This window comes from Cnephaeus nilssonii (genome assembly GCF_951640355.1).
Source record: "Cnephaeus nilssonii genome assembly, chromosome: 7".
Lineage (NCBI taxonomy): Eukaryota > Metazoa > Chordata > Mammalia > Chiroptera > Vespertilionidae > Cnephaeus > Cnephaeus nilssonii.
In genome coordinates, this window is record NC_137078.1 from 91,702,689 (window position 1) to 91,721,131 (window position 18,443).

The window sequence follows — 18,443 nt, forward strand, 5'->3', positions numbered from 1 at the left end:
GAATCTGAGGCTGCGACGCGGATGTCACCACATGGCATCACCAGGGGCCTGAGAGGAAGTCCCCAGGCCCTCTCTGCCTGGGAGCTTCAAGAGTCCTTCATTTCACTGAATAGATCAGGGCTCCTGGCTGGAGCTGCTGCCCCAGATGCACTGCAGCCAAGCATGGTTCCCTGTTGCAAAGAAGGCCCCTGTCCTCCACAGTGTGACACGGCTGGACAGCGCCCCCCTGTCCCAGAATGCAGCGGACACAGGGTACCTCTCTAGCCCCTCAGCACAAATGTACTTCCTGAAAGTGTGTAAGTTACTTAAAGTGCTGTCTGGTCTCTCCACTGACTTCTGGGACTACATCTATTCTTTTGGGACTGTTTTTGCACAGACAACCGCTTAATTCTAACACCCCAGCTGGCAGGGTGTCTCCCCTTGTCCTGCTCACCTGCTCTTCTTAGCTAGGAAGTCACACATCAATACTAAAATACACGAAGGGCTTCTAGGCCAGAGGAAAAGGCCCCGGTGACTCTTCTATCCAGTGTTGGGGAGGATGGTCCTCCAGTGGGTTTGTAAGCGTGATTTAGGGGTCCTGGGCTGTCACCATGGAGACGAGTGCCTATCCCACAATGCAGCCGGCAGAGGTGGTCTCTCCTGCCTAGCCTATAAGCTTGTAAATCTGGTTACTTGCAGTTTGGGGGTTTGCTCATTCACTCTTTTATTTGAGGGGACACTGGCCACGTGCTCCTCCTCTTGGGGGGACCCAGGTTTAAGTTGTGCTCCCTCTCCACCCCCAGCGGCTGTAACCCCACAGCAGCCCACAGTCCAGGCAGAAAGGAACCTTTGACCCTTCTAGATATCTAGTCCAACCTCACCTCACCCACTGATCTTACAGGGGGGGAAACTGAGGCCCAGACAGGGGGCACGGTATGGCCTTCAGTTGCACAGCTGGGTGGTAGCAAAGTTGGAATTGAGTTCAGGCCTCCTGATTGCTAGTCCAGGGTTCTTTCTAGCAACCAATATATTACAGCTTCCAAAGCACCCCCCCCCCCCAGGCCCACACGGTCCCCTCCCCGCCCTTCCCTGCCCCAGCCCCCCTACACATAATTCGGGTTATAGCAGAGCATGTTGAACTCCAGGCTCTCGTCCCAGTGCCGCAGGAGCACGAACAGCTGCAGGGCGGCGGCCTTGAGCGTGCCCCGCGTGCGGCCCTCGGGTACCTCCTGCTGCTCCAGCCACGCGCTGGCCTTGGCGGCCACCAGCTCCCACTCAACGAAGTAGGACGCCGAGCTGTGCTCCAGCCACGCCAGGGCCACCACCGTGGCCCACAGCTTCCCTGTGTGTTCTGTCACCGCTCTGAGCTCCCAGCCTGCCTTGTCCCCTGCCAGAGGCTCCTCGGAGAAGGTGTCACAAGAGGGGTGCCGAGACGAGGGGCTGCTCTTAGACTCGGGCTGGCGGGCTGTGAGGGACATTCGGTGGCAGGTGAAGGGCGAGGTCCACTTGAGCTTCTCCATAGGGATGTGGATGGCCTCGCAGAAGGCTTGGTTCATCAGGAAGGCTCCGGAGGCCAGCTGCAGAGACACCTGTGGGTGGGGGAGCCCCTCAGTGGGCCTCAAAGTTTTTAGCCGGTGGAGCCCCAGGCCATGCAAAAGTCTGGGTCCACACAGCCCACCATTCATCTTCTCCAGCTTGACCCCCCTTCCTGGGGGATCTGCGGGGCACCCAGGCCCACTGAGCAGCTCCCTCCTTTATCCCTCAGGCACTCCAAACAGATCCCTCTCCAAGCCCAATGCAACGCCTTCACTCCTATCCTGCCTCGGGCCCATCATGGCCACTGAGACCGTCCTCGGCCATCAAGCCGGCTCTGGGCAGCTCACCGCTCTCTTCCACCCTCCAAGCCAATCAGTTTCCAAATGCCAACACGTCTGCTTTCTAAACATCTCTGGAGCCCACCATCCGCCTCCCCGTGTTGTCTCTGCCTCTACTTTCTTCCTCTGTCCCCACCCCCTCATCTTTCCAGCGCCTCGAGGGGTCTTTGTAAAGCACAGACCATGTCACTCTCTGAGGCCGTCAGTTCAGTGGCGTCAGTTTTCTCTTAGAATAAGTCCCAACCATGATTTCCAAATCACTGCTTCGCCCTTGACTTTTCCTCCTCGAGCCCCTTTCTCCAGCTACCGCTCTCTCTCCTCTCTAGGCTGCCAGCTGTCACTCCTCGGCCTCCACGTCTCGGCTTGACCTTTATGCTCCTCAGTAAGCCACGCGTCATTCCTCCCCGACCGCAAGCCTGGAGAAGGCGCCCCACCCGCCTTGCTCTGCCCCACCAACCCGGCTCTCCTATTGCAGCGCCCAAGGAGCAGAACTGCCTGGCTCCTTGTCTGTGTCCCCACGACAGTGCCACGAGCTCAGGGACTGTGCTCATCTAGTGCAAGGCGGTCTCCCAGGGCCTAGCACTGCGCCCGGCTCAACGAGTCCTTGTGGAGTGAACCCGCGCACAGCGCTCTGCTGCCCTGGGTGGTTGGGAAGGCTCCGTGCGCTCGGGTGTGCAGGGCCCGGGGCTGCACAGTGGAACTCCGACACGTCCCTCCCTCCAGCACCGCAGCTCCCCACGCCCCGGCCCGGAGGTGGCAGGCCACGCTCCCTGGCTCCTCAATTCAGAGCTGTCCACGCCACACCTGGGCTTCCCACTCTGCACAGCGTGCTGCGGCGTCTGCAAAGCCACTTGCCAAACACAGTGCCTGTCCGTGGGGTGTGAGTTTTACTCACCTGAGCGCCCTTTCAAGGCTTGTTTATGCATTGAAAATCGGACACGTGTAGACGGTGGGGCAGAATGTACAATTCCCGGGAATTTTTCAAAAGGCAGCGGATTGCAAAGATGCTGCTGCCGCTAGCTTTTAGCAACACTCCTAGACCCTGGGTGGGGGCCTCATGCAGACCCCTCTGCCCTGCTGACTACGTGGGTGCGAGGTCTGGGTTTTCTTCCCTTGGGAGGGGGAGGGGGAGGGCTGGAAGGGGGCTCCTGGGAAGGCCCTCTGTGGAGCAGCCGGCGTCTGGGGCACTCACCAGCGGGACGTAGTCGAAGCTCTGGCTCCCCGGCGGCGTCGACTCTGGCGTCTTGGTCAGCGGCTTGCCCAGGAAGCCCCTGGCTGCTTTCGTCAGCAGCCTGGACTTCTTGAGAGTCAGCCTGTGTGGGTGGAGCCAGGGAAGAGTGGCTACAGCCTCCCCCGCCCCCCGCCCCCCCCCCCGCTGGTGTCCCTGGTCATCCCACCCCCAGTGCTCCCTCAGCCGCCTCTGAAAGTCAGGCCAGAAGGGATCTGATAGGTGGCTTCCTCCAATCTCCTCATTTGACAGCTGGGGAAACTGAGGCCTGGGGGGTGCATTTTCCCTGAGGCCCGCAGTGCGTGAGTAGCAACCTGGGCGAGGACTAGGCTATTTGTTTTTAGGACCACCTTTTAGCCCAGCGGTCAGCGCGTCTCAGGCTGGCCCTCCCAGGGGGTTGTACTTGCAGAGACCACATTGTGGGAGCTGAGCCACAAAGGTGGGGTTTTCTGCAGGGGGATACCTGGAGGACAGTGATAGCTCTGGATTGGCACGGTTTGGATGGTTCATTTTTGTCTAAATGTCAGGCTGGGCCTGCCTTTGGCCTTCTAAGCCAGGGACAGCCCCTGGAAGACGGGGGGGTGGGAGAGTGTACCCCAATGGAAATCCCACGTACCTGGTTCCAAACAGGGTCTCAGAGGCCTTCAAGGAAGAAAGGGTGTTGGTGGCCAGACCGTGCAGGGGACCTGGAGAGCCACACAGTGACAGTTGTTGCCTGACAGAGGACCCTGTCCAACTGCTCACTGCCCAGCGGGGGAAACTGAGGCCCAGAGAGGGGCAGGGGCTTGCCTGCGTCCCTAGGGATCTAGGTGAACGTTAGGCTGCTTTCTGTTTATGACCCAGCAGGTATGGGGAGGGGTGAAATATATGGGCCCATGTGTGTGAAACAGGCCTCCAAGTGCCCTTGGCTGGTGGCCCCTGGCATCTTCCGGAAGGTTCCCTGTTGGGGCAGTGACAGCCTCATGTTAAACCCTCTTGTCCCCGGATGGGGACATGGATTTTCCTTCCCCGGCACATTGCTAGAGGATTCTGGGCAGAGTGAGGTGTTGGAATGGTCAGCTAGGCCTGGCTTCATCACTGACTTGCTGTGTGACCTTGGGCAAGTCACTTTACTTCTCTGAGTCTCAGTTTCCTAGCCTTTAAGTTGGGGATATTCCTATTTATCTCGCATAGGGTTGTGCTGAGGAATAAATGAGCCACTGAGGACTTTGTTGGGCTAAGACACTCTCTTGGCCCGAGGTTCAACCACGATCACTATCTTCATTAAGGGGAGAGCCGGGTGATGTCCACATACCCTCAGAGGCAGAGTACTTCTCTCCGCCCGGGGATGTGGCGTTGCTGGAGGGCACAGCGGGGCTTTCCTCGCCATCTGCAACAGAGGGAAGCCAGTGAGGTCTGAGCCCCTGGCTCTCCCCTTCTCCTCTCCCGCCCCTGCCAGGAGAGTGATGGCTGAATTCACAGAACCTGGGGGTGGGCTGGAGAGCAAGGTTAAGTGTTCCATCCCTAGTTGGATGGGCCTTTGTCTTCAAGGTACCACCATTGCTCTGCCGTAAGAGTCAGAATGCCTGGGTTCCAATCCCAACTCCCCCACTGACTAGCTGTGTGACCCTGGCAAAGGGACTTCCTTCATAAGTTTTGATTGCAAATTAGGGGTAATAGTATCTGTCCCACAGTATTATAAGGATTCGTGAGATAATACACAGATAGTGCTTAGTGCTTGGCTCGTAGTAAGTGCTCAATAAAACCCTGAGCTACAGACCCATCAGGGAAGCAGGAGCAGGTCAAGGGCTGAGGGTGGGAGTTGGGGGTTTGGGGAGAAGAAGGCATGAAGCACCAGGCCTATGTCTCATTGAGGAGGATCTCATGCCAGCTCTCTAGGAGGCACCAGAACATGGCTCTGAGCCTCAGTTTCCCCATCTGTAAAATGGGGGTGATAATTATACATAGTTTGTTCAAAATGTGTAATCAGGGTGGTTATTCTTAGGATCATTATTTCAAGAGATGGAGAGTGATGGGCCAGGGCTGTGAGAGCCAGCCGAGGCAGCCGGGGCTGCGAGGGACGAGCCCCTTGCACGAATTTGGGCCTCTCGTATACTATAAAAGAATAAACCAAATTATGGAAAAAGCTTCATGCACAAATGTGTTCATCAGAGCCTCTGGTCCCCTATGAGACTGTCAGGACTCCATGAGGGCCAAGGAGCTCTGTTTATCACTGGGTGCTCGGGTGGAGTGGGGCAGCATGGGAGTGAACTAGTGACTGAGGCAACCAGGAGGCAATTAGCCTGGTGGTTAAACTCCTGGGTTCTGGGGCCAGACAATGCCGGAGTTCAAGTCTTGGCTCTACCTTATATCAGCTGTGTGATCTTGAGTAAGTCACTTAACCTCTCTGAGCCTCAGTTTTCTCATCTCTTAATGGGGACAATAAAAGAAACCAACTCAGAGGATTATGAGGAGCCATGGATAATTGGGACAGTGCCCAGCACACAGGAAACTCTCAGTACGTGTTAGCGATTGTTACCCTTGGGGACGGAAAGTGCTTGGGATAGAGGAACAGCCTAGAATTCATAGACACTTGGATCTGAATCAGAGGACACTTGAAAATAAGGGATTTTCGCCCAGCTGGCGTGGCCCAGTGGTTGAGCATTGACCTATGAACCAGGAGGTCACAGTTCGATTCCAGGTCAGGGCACATGCCTGGGTTGTGGGCTCGATCCCCAGTGTGGGGTGTGCAGGAGGCAGCTGATTGATGATTCTCTCAAGTCATCATTGATGTTTCTATCTCTCTCTGCCTCTTCCTTCCTCTCTGAAATAATAATAATAAAAGTTTAAAAAAAAAGAAAAGGAGAGAAGGGGGTTGTGATTTTGATGGAAGTCATGGGCCACCACTATGGAGGAAGGAAGACATTTCCTCTAGACTGGAGGCTCAGCATGGCTCAGGGAAGAGCAGGTTCCCGGTTTTGGAGGCTCTGAAGGAACCAGAGTTGGCAGATCTCTTTAATTCTAAAGAGCTCCTCCACCCCCTCACCCACTGTTCCCTTTTTAACCCGCCAATGTCCGTGAACTTTCTAACCCTCAGGCTAAACATAAATTATGATCTGGGCATCCAGGCTTGTGGCCAGGCGGGCCCTCCCCTGTCCTTCTCCCTGTGCACAGAGCAGGAGGTCTTCGCTGCACACCCGAGGGCGTGAAGAGAGGGGTTAGGACTAGTGCAGCCGTCAGGCTGTCTGTAGAGGGACAGGAAGACAGGCAGGCATTCAGGACGCAGAGAGGTGAAGCCTCCTGCGAATGAGTGCAAAGTCGCAAAAAGGCCAAATCACGGATCTTCAAGGACCAAGCTGCAGGCACAACGCAATCAGGTGAAGGCGGGAAGGAAGCTTTTGGGAATCCTGAACGAGGCAGATGGTAGGACCCAAACGGGTGGACCTGCCTCTTTGCTCCCCAAGTCCCCCTATTTATCAGGTTTTCTGGCATTTGATGCCTGGGAGGACTCAGAGGTTGAAGGCAGGGAATAGTCACCGGGGTTGGCGGACCTTCAGAGGGGAGAGGTGAAGGGATGGTGTGGGCACACGGGCAGGGAGGCCATGCTGCTGTGTTAAGGCAGCGTGCTTGGGGCCTGCTGCAGCCCTCTGCCCAGCTCAGGCCTCAGAGAGCCTGGGAGGCCTGGCCTCACCCTGGTCCTGCAAGGGCCCAAAGTGCAGACTCCGAGTGAGGCCTCCAGGGTCTTGGGCATGAGGACATTATCCCATGACTCAGGATCCAGAACCCGCCCCAGGTGGCTCTTACTTAGGTTCTGAAATTTGCCAGGTCCTGCTGCCGAGTCTTCCCTGAGCATGGTCTGGGACCGAGTGAAGCCAGCCGAGCTGCCCCTCCACTGTTGGTTCAGGGCCCGGGAGCTGGCCATCCGCAGTGCAGCACCTTCGTGAGGACAGGAGAAGGGGTCAGGTGGGTACAATTGTGCCAGTCCTTTGCCTCCTTCCCAAGCTGGCAGGAAGGATCCTGGCTTTAGTCTGTCAACTATCCAAAGACAGAGGAGGCATTGTACAAGGCGAGACCATGAGCTTTGGAGCCAGAATGACCTGGGTTTGAACCCCAGCCCCATCTTTTAGTAGCTAGATGGGGTGCTAACCACTCGGAGCCTCCATTTCCAGATCTGGAAAATGGGGACAATAACACCGACCTTGCTAGGTAAATACTACTGCTGAGAGATAATGTTCAGAAAGCAGCAATGCTGTCTCGTTAGTCTAAAGGCTGGCTTTCTCACGAACACCCCATTTCCTTTCACTCCCAGTTTGCTGTCTCAGAGACCCAGGTCCCATGCCCCCTGCCACAGGCAGGTCCCTGCAGTCCCAGGGCATCACCAATGGGGGATGGATGGAAGAGAGATGAAGCTATACCACCCACGTGTGTTTTGGGGAACCCACTCTATGAGAACACTAGTCTGTAAGTTATTCTTTAAAAAAACTACAAGAGTTCTATTGGGCAATACATATTGAAGAAGCTGCATACTATGGTCCATTTTCTGAGCCTCCTGATGTATATTAACATCCCAAAGGCTCCAAGAGGCTCTGCTGTGAAGAAAGCTTTTGAGCTTTATTCAGTTCAGTGTTTCCTGAACTGGTGTTTAGTTCAGTTTCTTCCTGATCTGGTATTTTTTATTAAAACATTTTTTAAAAATTGATTTATAGAGAGAGAGGAAGGCAGAAGGAGAAAGAGAGTGAAACATCAATGTGAGAGCAAACCCCTACTGGGGTTTGAGCCCACAACCTGGGCATGTGCCCTGACTGGGACTCAAACTGGCAACCTTTCGGTGCATGGGATAACGTCCAACCAACTGGGCCACACTGACCAGGGCTGGTATTTCCTGTTTTTGTGCTGAATGGCCATTGATGGGATGGGGAACTAGGGTTCTAGGTTCCTGGATCACAACTTTGGGAAGTGCTGATCAGACCTTTGGGGATGGCGGGATGGTCTCCATACCTCCCAGACTGTGGCTACAGATGCCAGGAGGATGGTCAGAGGTGGGTGGGAGGGACAGACATCTTGAATAAGCATGTCCTTCAGGATGACAAGGCCCAGTGAATAAGAATGGCCAGTGGAGCAACAGCCTGGCTGCTGGCCAGAGCCTGAGCCGAGAACCATGATGAACAATGAAAAAGGGGTGCAGGGCACAGAGGAACGAGGAAAGGCACATTTTGTTTCCAAACACAATTCTTTCAGGAGGTCTGCTAAAAAAAAAAAGAAACCACAAAGGACAGGAAAAAGTAATCCAGGAGATGAAGAGAACAAATAGTTCACAAACGTGAAAAGCATCTCACACAAAAACTAAAAACTAAAGAAATTCCCCCAAGAGAGTCTTTCCTCACTATCAGACTGGCAGGGTTTAGAAAGAGAAACAACCGTCAGTGTTGGCGAGGGCGGGCATCGGAGTGACTTTTGGGGCTGGGCGGGTTTGGTAACATCCAGCACAGTTGTAAATGGGCAATCTTGATATGCAATCTGACTTCTGAGAGTTAATTAGCCCTGAACAAATAACCAGACAGGTGCACAAAGATGTTCTTTGCAGCATCATTTACAATAATCGCAAAGGGAATAAACGGAAGGTCTAATAATGAGGGGCTGGTTCAGTAGGTTCTGATAAACCTTTAGAGGTAGTTGGAGAGGAGCGGGGTGAGCAGAGACTCTGGAGCCAGATCCCTGGGGTTCAAAGCCTGTCTCTGCCCCTTACTGCCATGTGACCTTGGACAAGTTACTTAACCCCCTCTGCCTCTGTTTCCCCATCTTTAAAATGGGGGTAATAGTATCTACCTTGCAGAGTTGGTCTGAGGATTAAATGATTATCTATACTAATAAAAGAGTAACATGCTAATTAGACCGGGAGACTTTCTGGAGACCTTCTGGAAGTCCTTCCGGACAAAGCAGGAGGCTTGGCTGGCTTGCAAACTGTTCCCAAACAGCCCTCAGCCCCTTAACCAGGCTGGCCACGCCCCCCAGTGGGAACCCTCACCCCATGGGGGTGTGGCCAGCCTGCAAACAGCCATCAGCCCCTTGCCCAGTCCAGCCATGTCCCCCAGCAGGGACCCCCCCCACCCCGATGGAGGCGTGGCCAACCTGCAAACTGCCCCATGCCCCCTTGCCCAAGCCGGCCCCACCCCCCAAGTGGACCCCCACCCTGATATGGGACCCCCTCCAGGGCAGACCAGCCAGCCCCCACCTGTGCACCAGGCATCTATCTATACTAATAAAAAGGTAATATGCTAATTAGACTGGGAGACCTTCCAGGAGACCTTCCAGATGTCCTTCCGGACAAAGCCATGGGCTGAGGCAGAGGCAGTTAGGGGTGATCAGGCCAGGAGGGGAGGGCAGTTGGGGGCAAACAGGCTGGCAGCGGGGGCAGTTGGTGGTGATCAGGCTGGCAAGGTGGGCAGTTGGGAGTGAGAAGGCCGGTGGGGGGGGGCACAGTTGGGGGTGAGCAGGCCAGCAGGCAGGTGAGTGGTTAGGAGCCAGCGGTCCCGGATTGCGAGAGGGATGTCCGACTGTGGGATTGAGCCTAAACCGGCAGTCGGACATCCCCTGAGGGGTCCCAGATTGGAGAGGGTGCAGGCCAGGCTCAGGGACACCCCTCCCCCGTGCACGAATTTTGTGCACCAGGCCACTAGTATATCCATATATCCATCCATCCCTGTCAAATTGACTATTATGATTAGTATCTTTCCGCAGCAGGAAGCGCTGATTCACCTTCACACCCATATTTCGTAAGGCACAGCATATATTGATATTATCCAATTCATGCAAAATTATGTTTCTTTTTATTTCTCTACTAGAGGCCCGGTGCACGAAATTCGTGCACGGAGGGGGGTGTGTGTCCCTCAGCCCAGCCTGCACCCTCTCCAATCTGGGACCCCTCGAGGGATGTCCGACTGCCCGGGCAGTCAGACATCCCTCTCACAATCCAGGACTCTGCTGGCTCGCCTGCCTGCCTTCTTGATTGCCCCTAACCGCTTCTGCCTGCCAACCTGATCACCCCCTAACCACTCCCCTGCCAGCCTGATTGATGCCTAACTGCTCCCCTGCCAGCCTGTTTGCCCCTAACTGCCATCCCCTACAGGCCTGGTCACCCCTAACTGCCCTCCCCTGCAGGCCTGGTCCCCCCCAACTGCTCTCCACTGCAGGCCTGGGTCCCCCCCAACTGTCCTTCCCTGCAGGCCCGGTCACCCCCAACTTCCCTCCTCTGCCGGCCTGGTCACCCCTAACTGCCCTCCACTGCAGACTTGATTGCCCCCAACTGCCCTCCCTGCAGGCCTGGTCCCTCCCAACTGCCCTCCCCTGATGGCCATCTTGTGGTGGCCATCTTGTGTCCACATGGGGTCAGGCATCTTATGTGTTGGAGTGATGGTCAATTTGCATATTACTCTTTTATTAGATAGGATAGAGGCCTGGTGCATGGGTGGGGGTCAACTGGTTTGCCCTGAAGGGTGTCCTGGATCAGGGTGGGGGATCCCTTGGGGCATGGGGCGGCCTGGGCGAGGGGCCTGTGATGGTTTGCAGGCTGGCCATGCCCCCTGGCGACCCAAGCAGAGGCCCTGGTATCTGGGATTTATTTATCTTCTACAATTGAAACTTTGTAGCCTGGAGTGGAGCCAAGCCTCCTGCTTGCTCCATGGCGGCAGCCATTTCTGTTGGGATTTATGTATCTTCTATAATTGAAACTTTGTAGTCTGGAGCAGAGGCCAAGGCAGGCCAAGGGCAGGTGGAAAGCTTGTCTTCCTCCATTGCCAGGGAAACCCAAGCCTCCCTCCTGCTCTTTGTGGCTGCAGCCATCTTGGTTGGGTTTATTTGCATATTCATTCCTTATTGGCTGGTGGGCGTGGCTTGTGGGTGTAGCGGAGGTATGGTCAATTTGCATATTACTCTTTTATTAGATAGGATGGAGATATCCATAGAGAGAAGTCTGGAAGGGTGGTCACCAAGGAGGTAATCAGAACTCATCTCTGGATGACTGTCACTTCTAGTCACTTCTATTTATTTTCTGACTTTCTACATTTTGGTATTTTCTACAGAGAGCACATACCATTGTCCGAACTGGGAAAATTCCATGAAGCCATGCTTCTTTGGTGGGAATAGGGAGTGGGATGGTTTCACAGGCTCTGTGCCCCGTGGTGGCTACACCACCTGCTTTTGGGGTCTTTATGCTTCTAGGACCTTCTGTGCACCCTACCCTGCAACTCTGCCCCTTTAGATCCCAGCCACCTCCTCCAGCCCCCGGGGGCTGCCTGGCCACACCCCTGCCTTACCGGAGCTGGGGTAGGCCACCACGGTGGGCAGGTACAGCCTCTGGCTCACGTCCACAGGCACGTAGGCGGTGTACTTGCTGATGATGTTGCAGGCCTTGCTGGTGTGCACGGCGTTCACCTGGTAGCGGCGGCTGGATCCTGCGGAGGGAGAAGCTGGGGTCACTCTGTGGACTCAGAATGTTCTCTCCCACACGGAAGCTCCGGAAGCCAGAGGGAAGGCTAGACCAGTGGTCCCATCTTTAGGATGAAATAAGCCCTTCAAACCAAGGGGTTTCCAACTTGCCGATGAAGAACATAAAAACCCCCAAGATTGTTATCCTCCATTATCACTTCATAAAATAAGGATGTTTTAATGTAAAAGAGGTAAGACACCTAAGAATAAAAAAGACATTACTGCCCTAAATAACTAGTGTTATTAAAAACAATCAAAGCCATCTGTGTTGTCTGCATTTCCTATGTTCAGTTCGTAGCTGTCTGCTGAGACTCTTGCTGCTGGACTTCATAGCATCCTGGCTGAGTCGGGGGGCCACTGGTCTGGCCCATTGGACAATTTTGCACAGAAGGTTGGAAACCAGAGAGGGAGAGCGGCAAGCACGGGGTCACACAGCGAGGTAGTAATGGGTCGAGATCGGGACTGAGTGGTGGTCTGTTCCCGAAGCCCAAGCTCTTTCCACTCAGCAAGTTAGCAGTCTCGGTGGCTTGCCACCTCCAAAAGGCTGTGTGAGGAGCCAAGGACATGCAGAATGGACACGTTTGTAAACTGTAAGGTGAAGTGCTCATGGGGAAAAAATAACATATTATATAATGTTAAAATAAAAACCAAACAGAGCTCAGCCTTGAAAATTCCCTGAGCAGACAAAACCAGTTTCATTATACAAACAAAGTTTAATTTAGCTCATTTTGCAAGACTAACGTGACCTGGGTCATTTCTTGCTTGTGCCTCTGAGACTTGAACTGTTTCCCAAGGTTAATGTAAGGTAACTGCTGAAAATTCCAACTTTATAACCAGTCACCATGAAGAATTAACTGTCACTGCTTCCTCACTCTATAAGCTGCTTTGTGATAATACTAGTGGCCCGGTGCACGAAATTTGTGCACAGGGGTGTCCCTCAGCCTGGCCTGCACCCTCTCCAATCTAGGACCCCTCAGGGGATGTCTGACTGCTGGTTTAGGCCCGATCCCACTGGCAGTTGGACATCCCTCTCGCTGGGACCACTGGCTCCTAACCGCTCACCTGCCTGCCTGATTGCCCCTAACCATTCTGCCTGCCAGTCTTCTCACCCCCAACTGCCCACCCTCAACTGCTGCCATCCCCACCCCACCCCCCGCCGGCCTGAGCACCCCCAACTGCCCTCCCCTCCTGGCCTGATCGCCCCTAACCGCCTCTGCCTCCATGGCTTTGTCTGTAAGGACCTCCGGAAGGTCTCCCGGTCTAATTAGCATTTTACTCTTTTATTAGTATAGATACCCCTGAGCTTCATTCCTTGTGTTGGTTTGGGTGCTCTTGATTTGCAAACTGTCTTTTCGGTGTGTGTGCAATAAGTTTTTACTAATGACTACTTCAGTGATTCATTGGTTTTACTCCTGTTGTTTCTGAAGTATTCACAACAATACAAATAATATAAAATATAAATCATATCATGTAAATAAAGCACAAATTATAACAAATAATAGAAATGTTTTCTATTTATATCTCTGTCTCGTCTTCAAGTGGACTCCATTGGGATCCCAGGACTCACTTTTTAAGAAAAATTTGCCCCAATTCCTGAGCTAAATGAGCTCCCCACCACCCTGGTTATACAATCTCTTGTATCCCTGTATTTCTTCTTAATAGCACTTAGGACAAATGCGGTATTAATTGTGTCTATACTTGTTTGATTAATGCTTCCTCTCCTGCTAGTCGGTGTCAACACTGGTAAGGGCAGGGATGCCCGGTCACTGTGCTCAGCCCCAAGGCTGGCCCGGAAGGGGCCTTGATGAGTGAGTGGGCCGAGTAGGTCTAGGGCAGGGGTTCCCAACGTGGGGCACACCTCCCACAGGGAGGCAATTTGATTTTCAAGGGGGGCAATTCGAGAATGAGTTATTAACAGTGAATTTTTTGCATTTCTTATGGTTCTAGGGGCCTCATATACAGTATATAAGTATATATTGTGACATGTTTATGCATTTCAGTTCTCTAGTATGTTTTGAAACTTTATTTGCTATTTTTTTATATCACTTCCTATTATTATTATTACTTTTTTTTTTTTTTAACAATTTCTTAGTGATTTCTTCCTCAGTACTTCAACTATCCTTTCAGTCTTTTATTTGTCTCTTTCATGGATGCCATGTTCTTTGGAAGCTTGTTTAGACCAAGTTAATGGCCTTTTAGGCTTCCTCCACGTGAATAGGAGTTCACTTTTTGAATAATAAGAATTACACGTCATGGGGTTGGGAGGGGGATCAGGATTTTAAAGATGCTTAGGCGGGGCATGGCCAAAAAAAGGTTGGGAACCGCTGGTCTAGTGGGTTCTGTGGGAAGGTAGGTGGAATAGGGTTGTCCCCATTGTTCTGTCTTAGAGGGCGCTGTGGGGAGAAGGTTGGGGAGTGAGGAGGGGTGGAGGACTAGTAGCAGAGGGCACAGCCCAGGGCTGATGGGAGGAGACAGGCTCCCGGAGGCAGGGGGATGGGGGCAGATACCGGAAGGGATGGAGCCCTGGGGTGCGTGTGTGTGTGTGCGTGTGTGTGTGTGTGTGTGTGTGTGTGTGTGTGTGCACGCGCGCTGGGGGCGAGGAGGCACCTGGAAGCTGCGATGCTTTGGGGAGTTGCAGCTTTGGGCGGTGGCAGGTCTGTGAGGAGAAGGGACACGCTGGAGCCTGAGGCGGGGTGGGGGGGGGAGGTGAGGGGATCATGGGGGAGGGTTAGTGGGCGGGGCACTGGGCGGGGCTTGCGGAGGGGGCGGGGCTCGGAGGCCAGGAGGCGGGCGCTCACCTTGCTCTATCTCGCCCTCCCGCTCCGCCAGCTGCTCGAAGTCCCGGATGATGGCGCGGGCCGCCAGGTGGTGGAAGGTCTCCCTCCACAGGTCGGCGTCGCGCTCGCTGCCCGGCTCGTGGCCCGGGGGCTCCAGCTCGAAGCTCACCTCCCACTGTAAACGCTGGCTGTCGCGCAGGCCCTTGACCACGGCCTTGCCCAGCACGGGGTCTGGGGTGGCTAGCCTGCCGGTGCTGGCCGGCGGCTCCCAGGCCGGGGAGGTCTGGGTCTCCAAGGAGGAGGGCTGATGGAACGGCTCTGTGGGCGGAGGGACAAGACAGTGCTCTGAACTGGGGGACAGAGAGCCAGCCCCCCAGGGGACATCATCCGTTTCCGGGGCACAAACACCCCTAAGCAAATACAGTACAGCACCCCACCCCCACTCCCAGGGATCTGGAAACTCCTCTCTGAGAACAGGTGGGGCGGCATGGGCTTGGCCCCAGGAGTGGGGCAGACGCACCTCCCAGGAAGCCAGGACCTGGGGGGCCAGGTAGGATGGGGTGAGGCACTCCTCAGGGAGACGCGTGGTGGGGGACAGGCAGCCCAAGGGCCAGGTTGACTGGGAAAGAGTGGGGGGTTGGTGAGGTCCTCGGGGAGAGAAGGGGCCACAGCAGACTCCCTCCAGCCCCCAAGGGGCACAGGCATCTGTCCTGTGGGCCTGCCATCGGAAGTCAGGCCATAGCCAAGGCGTCCTCCCTGTTCCCAGTCAGGCTGGGACCCTGAGGACACTTACCCAGGTCCCCGGGGCTGAGGCTGTCCGAGGCAGGCTTCAGGCTGCACCCAAGATCCAGCTCCCTCATGGGGCTCCAGGCCTGGGGCTCCTGGTCAGAGGGCACGAAGGGCTGGCAGCCCTGGGGCAGCAGAGAGGGCCTGCGGGCCCCGGGGCCCCGGAGTTTGGGGCCCTGGCACAGGTCCCAGCCATTGTTCAGGAAGGGCTAGGGAGGCAAGAGGGAGATGAGGAGGCTGGGCCCCTCCCCTCCACCCCAGCCACAGCTCTCTCCGGGGGCATCCCAGCTCCCCCTGGAGTACCCAAGGACAAACTCTCCACTACCCATGAGAAATGTCAACATGAATAAGCCCAAACCATGGATGAAGTCCAAACCCCGGAAGACCATGGAAAATCACATACCATAGATAATCTACACTCACTTATTTTTGCCATAAAGTTTAAAACGTTTGTGCGTGTTTAAAATTAACCCTTTCCTTATGTCTTCTCAAAGGTCATGTTTAAAAGGTCTTTCCCACTAAAAAAATAAAATAAAAAATTCCTGTAGAATTTTTGTGATATTTGTTTGTTTGCTTAAATCTTTGATTCACATGAAATTTATTTTCGTGTAAGGAAATGGGAACCAGCCTTTTCGTTGGTCTTTTGAATCCTAGCTCCGCTTATTGAATACGGTTCATTTATGGAGTCTCTGGGGTTTATCCGTTCCCCACCTCTATGCCGACAAAGCTCTCATGCACATTTGGTGTTCTTTCTGGTCTTTCTGTTCTGTTTTGTGGACTTAATCTGTCTATTCTTGTGCTGGTACAAAAAGAAAACATCAAAAGGCCAGGGGTAAACTGGGAAGTATATTTGCAACATGCATGACAAAGCTCATTTTCAAGAAAATGCTCTTATAAATCACTGGTGGGGGTGGAGAGACACTCGATAAAATAATGGATTAAGGGCATTTACAGCCAGTTTACAGGAAAAGTATCCAATAAACCCATGAAAACATGCCCAGCTTCTTGAGTGTTGCTCTAAATGAAAATGAATTACAGTCCTGGCCAGGTGGCTCAGTTGGTTGGAGCATCATTCAAGGGTTCGATTCCCAGTCAGGGCACATACCTAGGTTATGGGTTTGATCTCCAGTTGGGATGCATATGGGGGGTAACGGATCAATGTTTCTCTCTCACATCGATGTTTCTCTCCCTTTCTTAAACCAATAACAATATATCCTCGGGTGAGGATAAAAAAAATGAAATGAAATGAATTATGATTTCCCTCATTTTCCAGACTAGAAAATATGTAAATGTCTGGTGACACGCAATGTGGTCAATGGGGAGATGGGGGTCCCCCATGGACTGTTGGTGGGAGTGCGCATGACATGTACTTGTGGAGAACGAGGCAGCCCCGTGCTAGCTGTCAACATTAACAAGGCCCACGCTCCCTGGACCCAGCGATTCCACCTTTAGGAACTGAATCCTGTGGAAATACACAAGGTTGCAAATATCTATGTACATGTACTGTATCTTTGTTGCAGTATTGTTTGTTAAAAAAAAGATTTTGTGACTATCTGGAAACTCTCTGAATGTACTTCAATAAGATTGGCAAGTAAGTTATGGTACGTCCATGTGTTGGAATAAGACAGCACTGCAATAAGACAGGCAGCTTCTTAAAAACTAATTTGGGAAGATGTCTAAGAGGAAACACTAAAAAATTTGCAACTCTTCTGTATTCTGATCATGGAAATGGTTACATGACTATTCATTTGTCACAACTCATACACCAAAAAGAGTAATTTTACTGTATATATAAAAGTGAATTAAGATATTAGAAAAAAATGAAACCAGATCATCATACACAAAAACAAACTCAAAATGGCTAAAGGACTTAAATGTAAGACGGGAAACCATAAAAACCCTACAAGATTCCATAGGCAGCAAAATAGCAGACATATGTTGTAGCAATATCCTTACCGACACAGCTCCTAGGGCAATGGAGACTAAGGAGAAAATAAACAAATGGGACTACATCAAAATAAAAAGCTTCTGCACAGCAAAAGAAACCACCAACAAAACAACAAGAAGGCCCACTGAATGGGAGAACGTATTTGCCAATGATATTTCAGATAAGGGTTTAATCTGCAAAACTTACAGGGAACTCATACAACTTAACAAAAGGACGATAAACGATCCAATCAAAAAATTGGCAAAGGACCTAAATAGACATTTTTTGAAAGAGTACATATAGAAGGCTGAGAGACATATGAAAACATACTCAAAGTCACTAATCATCCAAGAGATGTAAATCAAAACAACAATGAGATACCATCTCACACCTGTCAGAATGGCTATCATCAACAAATCAACAAATGACAAGTGCTGGTGAGGATGCGGAAAAAAAGGAACCCTCCTGCACTGCTGGTGGGAATGCAGACTGGTGCAGCCACTGTGGAGAACAGTATGGAGTTTCCTCAAAAAGTTAAAAATGGAACTCCCATTTCACCCAGTAAGCCCACTTCTAGGACTATATCCCAAGAAACCAGAATCACCAATCAGAAAGGATATATGTACCCCTATGTCCATAGCAGCACAATTTACAACAGCTAAGATTTGGAAACAGCCTAAGTGCCCATCAGCAGATGAGTGGATTAAAAAACTGTGGTACATCTACACAATGGAATACTACACCCCTATAAAAAAGAAGGAACTTTTACCATTTGCAACAGCATGGATGGACCTGGAGAGCATTATGCTAAGCGAAATAAGCCAGTCAGAGAAAGATAAATATCACATGATCTCACTCATATGTGGGATATAATGATCAAAATAATTTGATGAACAAGAATAGATCCAGAGACAAATGGCAGGGGAGGGGGGGGGAGTTAGAGAGCAACCAAAGGACTTGTATGCATGCATATTAGCATAACCAATGGACACAGACACTGGGGTGGTGGGGGCTTGCCCGGGGTGGGAAATGGCTGGTAGGGGGTCAATCGGGGAAAAAGGAGACATGTAAAACTTTAGACAATGAAAAAAAATATATTAGAAAAGTAATTTGGAGGGAAGTTTGTATATGTGATTATTAAAACATCTACGTATGTTGTGTACGTGTGTGTGTGTGTGTGTGTGTGTGTGTGTGTAGTATTTCTGGAAGGAAACACTTAAAACCAAGTGGATCTTTTTACTTTATACTCAGTTGAACTGTTTGAGGGTGTGATTTGCACACTCTGAGTGTGTTTGTAATTAAAGAATATTAAATTAATTAAAAATGAATTTTGTGTCTCTGGCAACATTTGCATCGCCTGATAGGAGATGAGGGCACAAGGGCACTTACTAGGTGTAACAGAGAGAAAA

The 18,443-nt window shown here is 52.2% G+C and overlaps 1 protein-coding gene across 1 annotated transcript in view; it reads right to left on the bottom strand.

The window, feature by feature from the left end:
* Positions 1-1,082: 1,082 nt before the first annotated feature.
* VWA5B1 (von Willebrand factor A domain containing 5B1) overlaps positions 1,083-18,443 on the bottom strand; it is a gene marked incomplete at both ends in the record, with an annotated part of 40,117 nt that continues 22,756 nt past the window's right edge. The window contains 8 exons of the mRNA XM_079777874.1: positions 1,083-1,568; positions 3,046-3,166; positions 3,698-3,767; positions 4,376-4,450; positions 6,865-6,996; positions 11,373-11,510; positions 14,343-14,639; positions 15,115-15,316. Coding sequence (XP_079634000.1) covers positions 1,083-1,568; positions 3,046-3,166; positions 3,698-3,767; positions 4,376-4,450; positions 6,865-6,996; positions 11,373-11,510; positions 14,343-14,639; positions 15,115-15,316 — 1,521 coding nt within the window. The remainder of the gene's footprint in view (positions 1,569-3,045; positions 3,167-3,697; positions 3,768-4,375; positions 4,451-6,864; positions 6,997-11,372; positions 11,511-14,342; positions 14,640-15,114; positions 15,317-18,443) is intronic.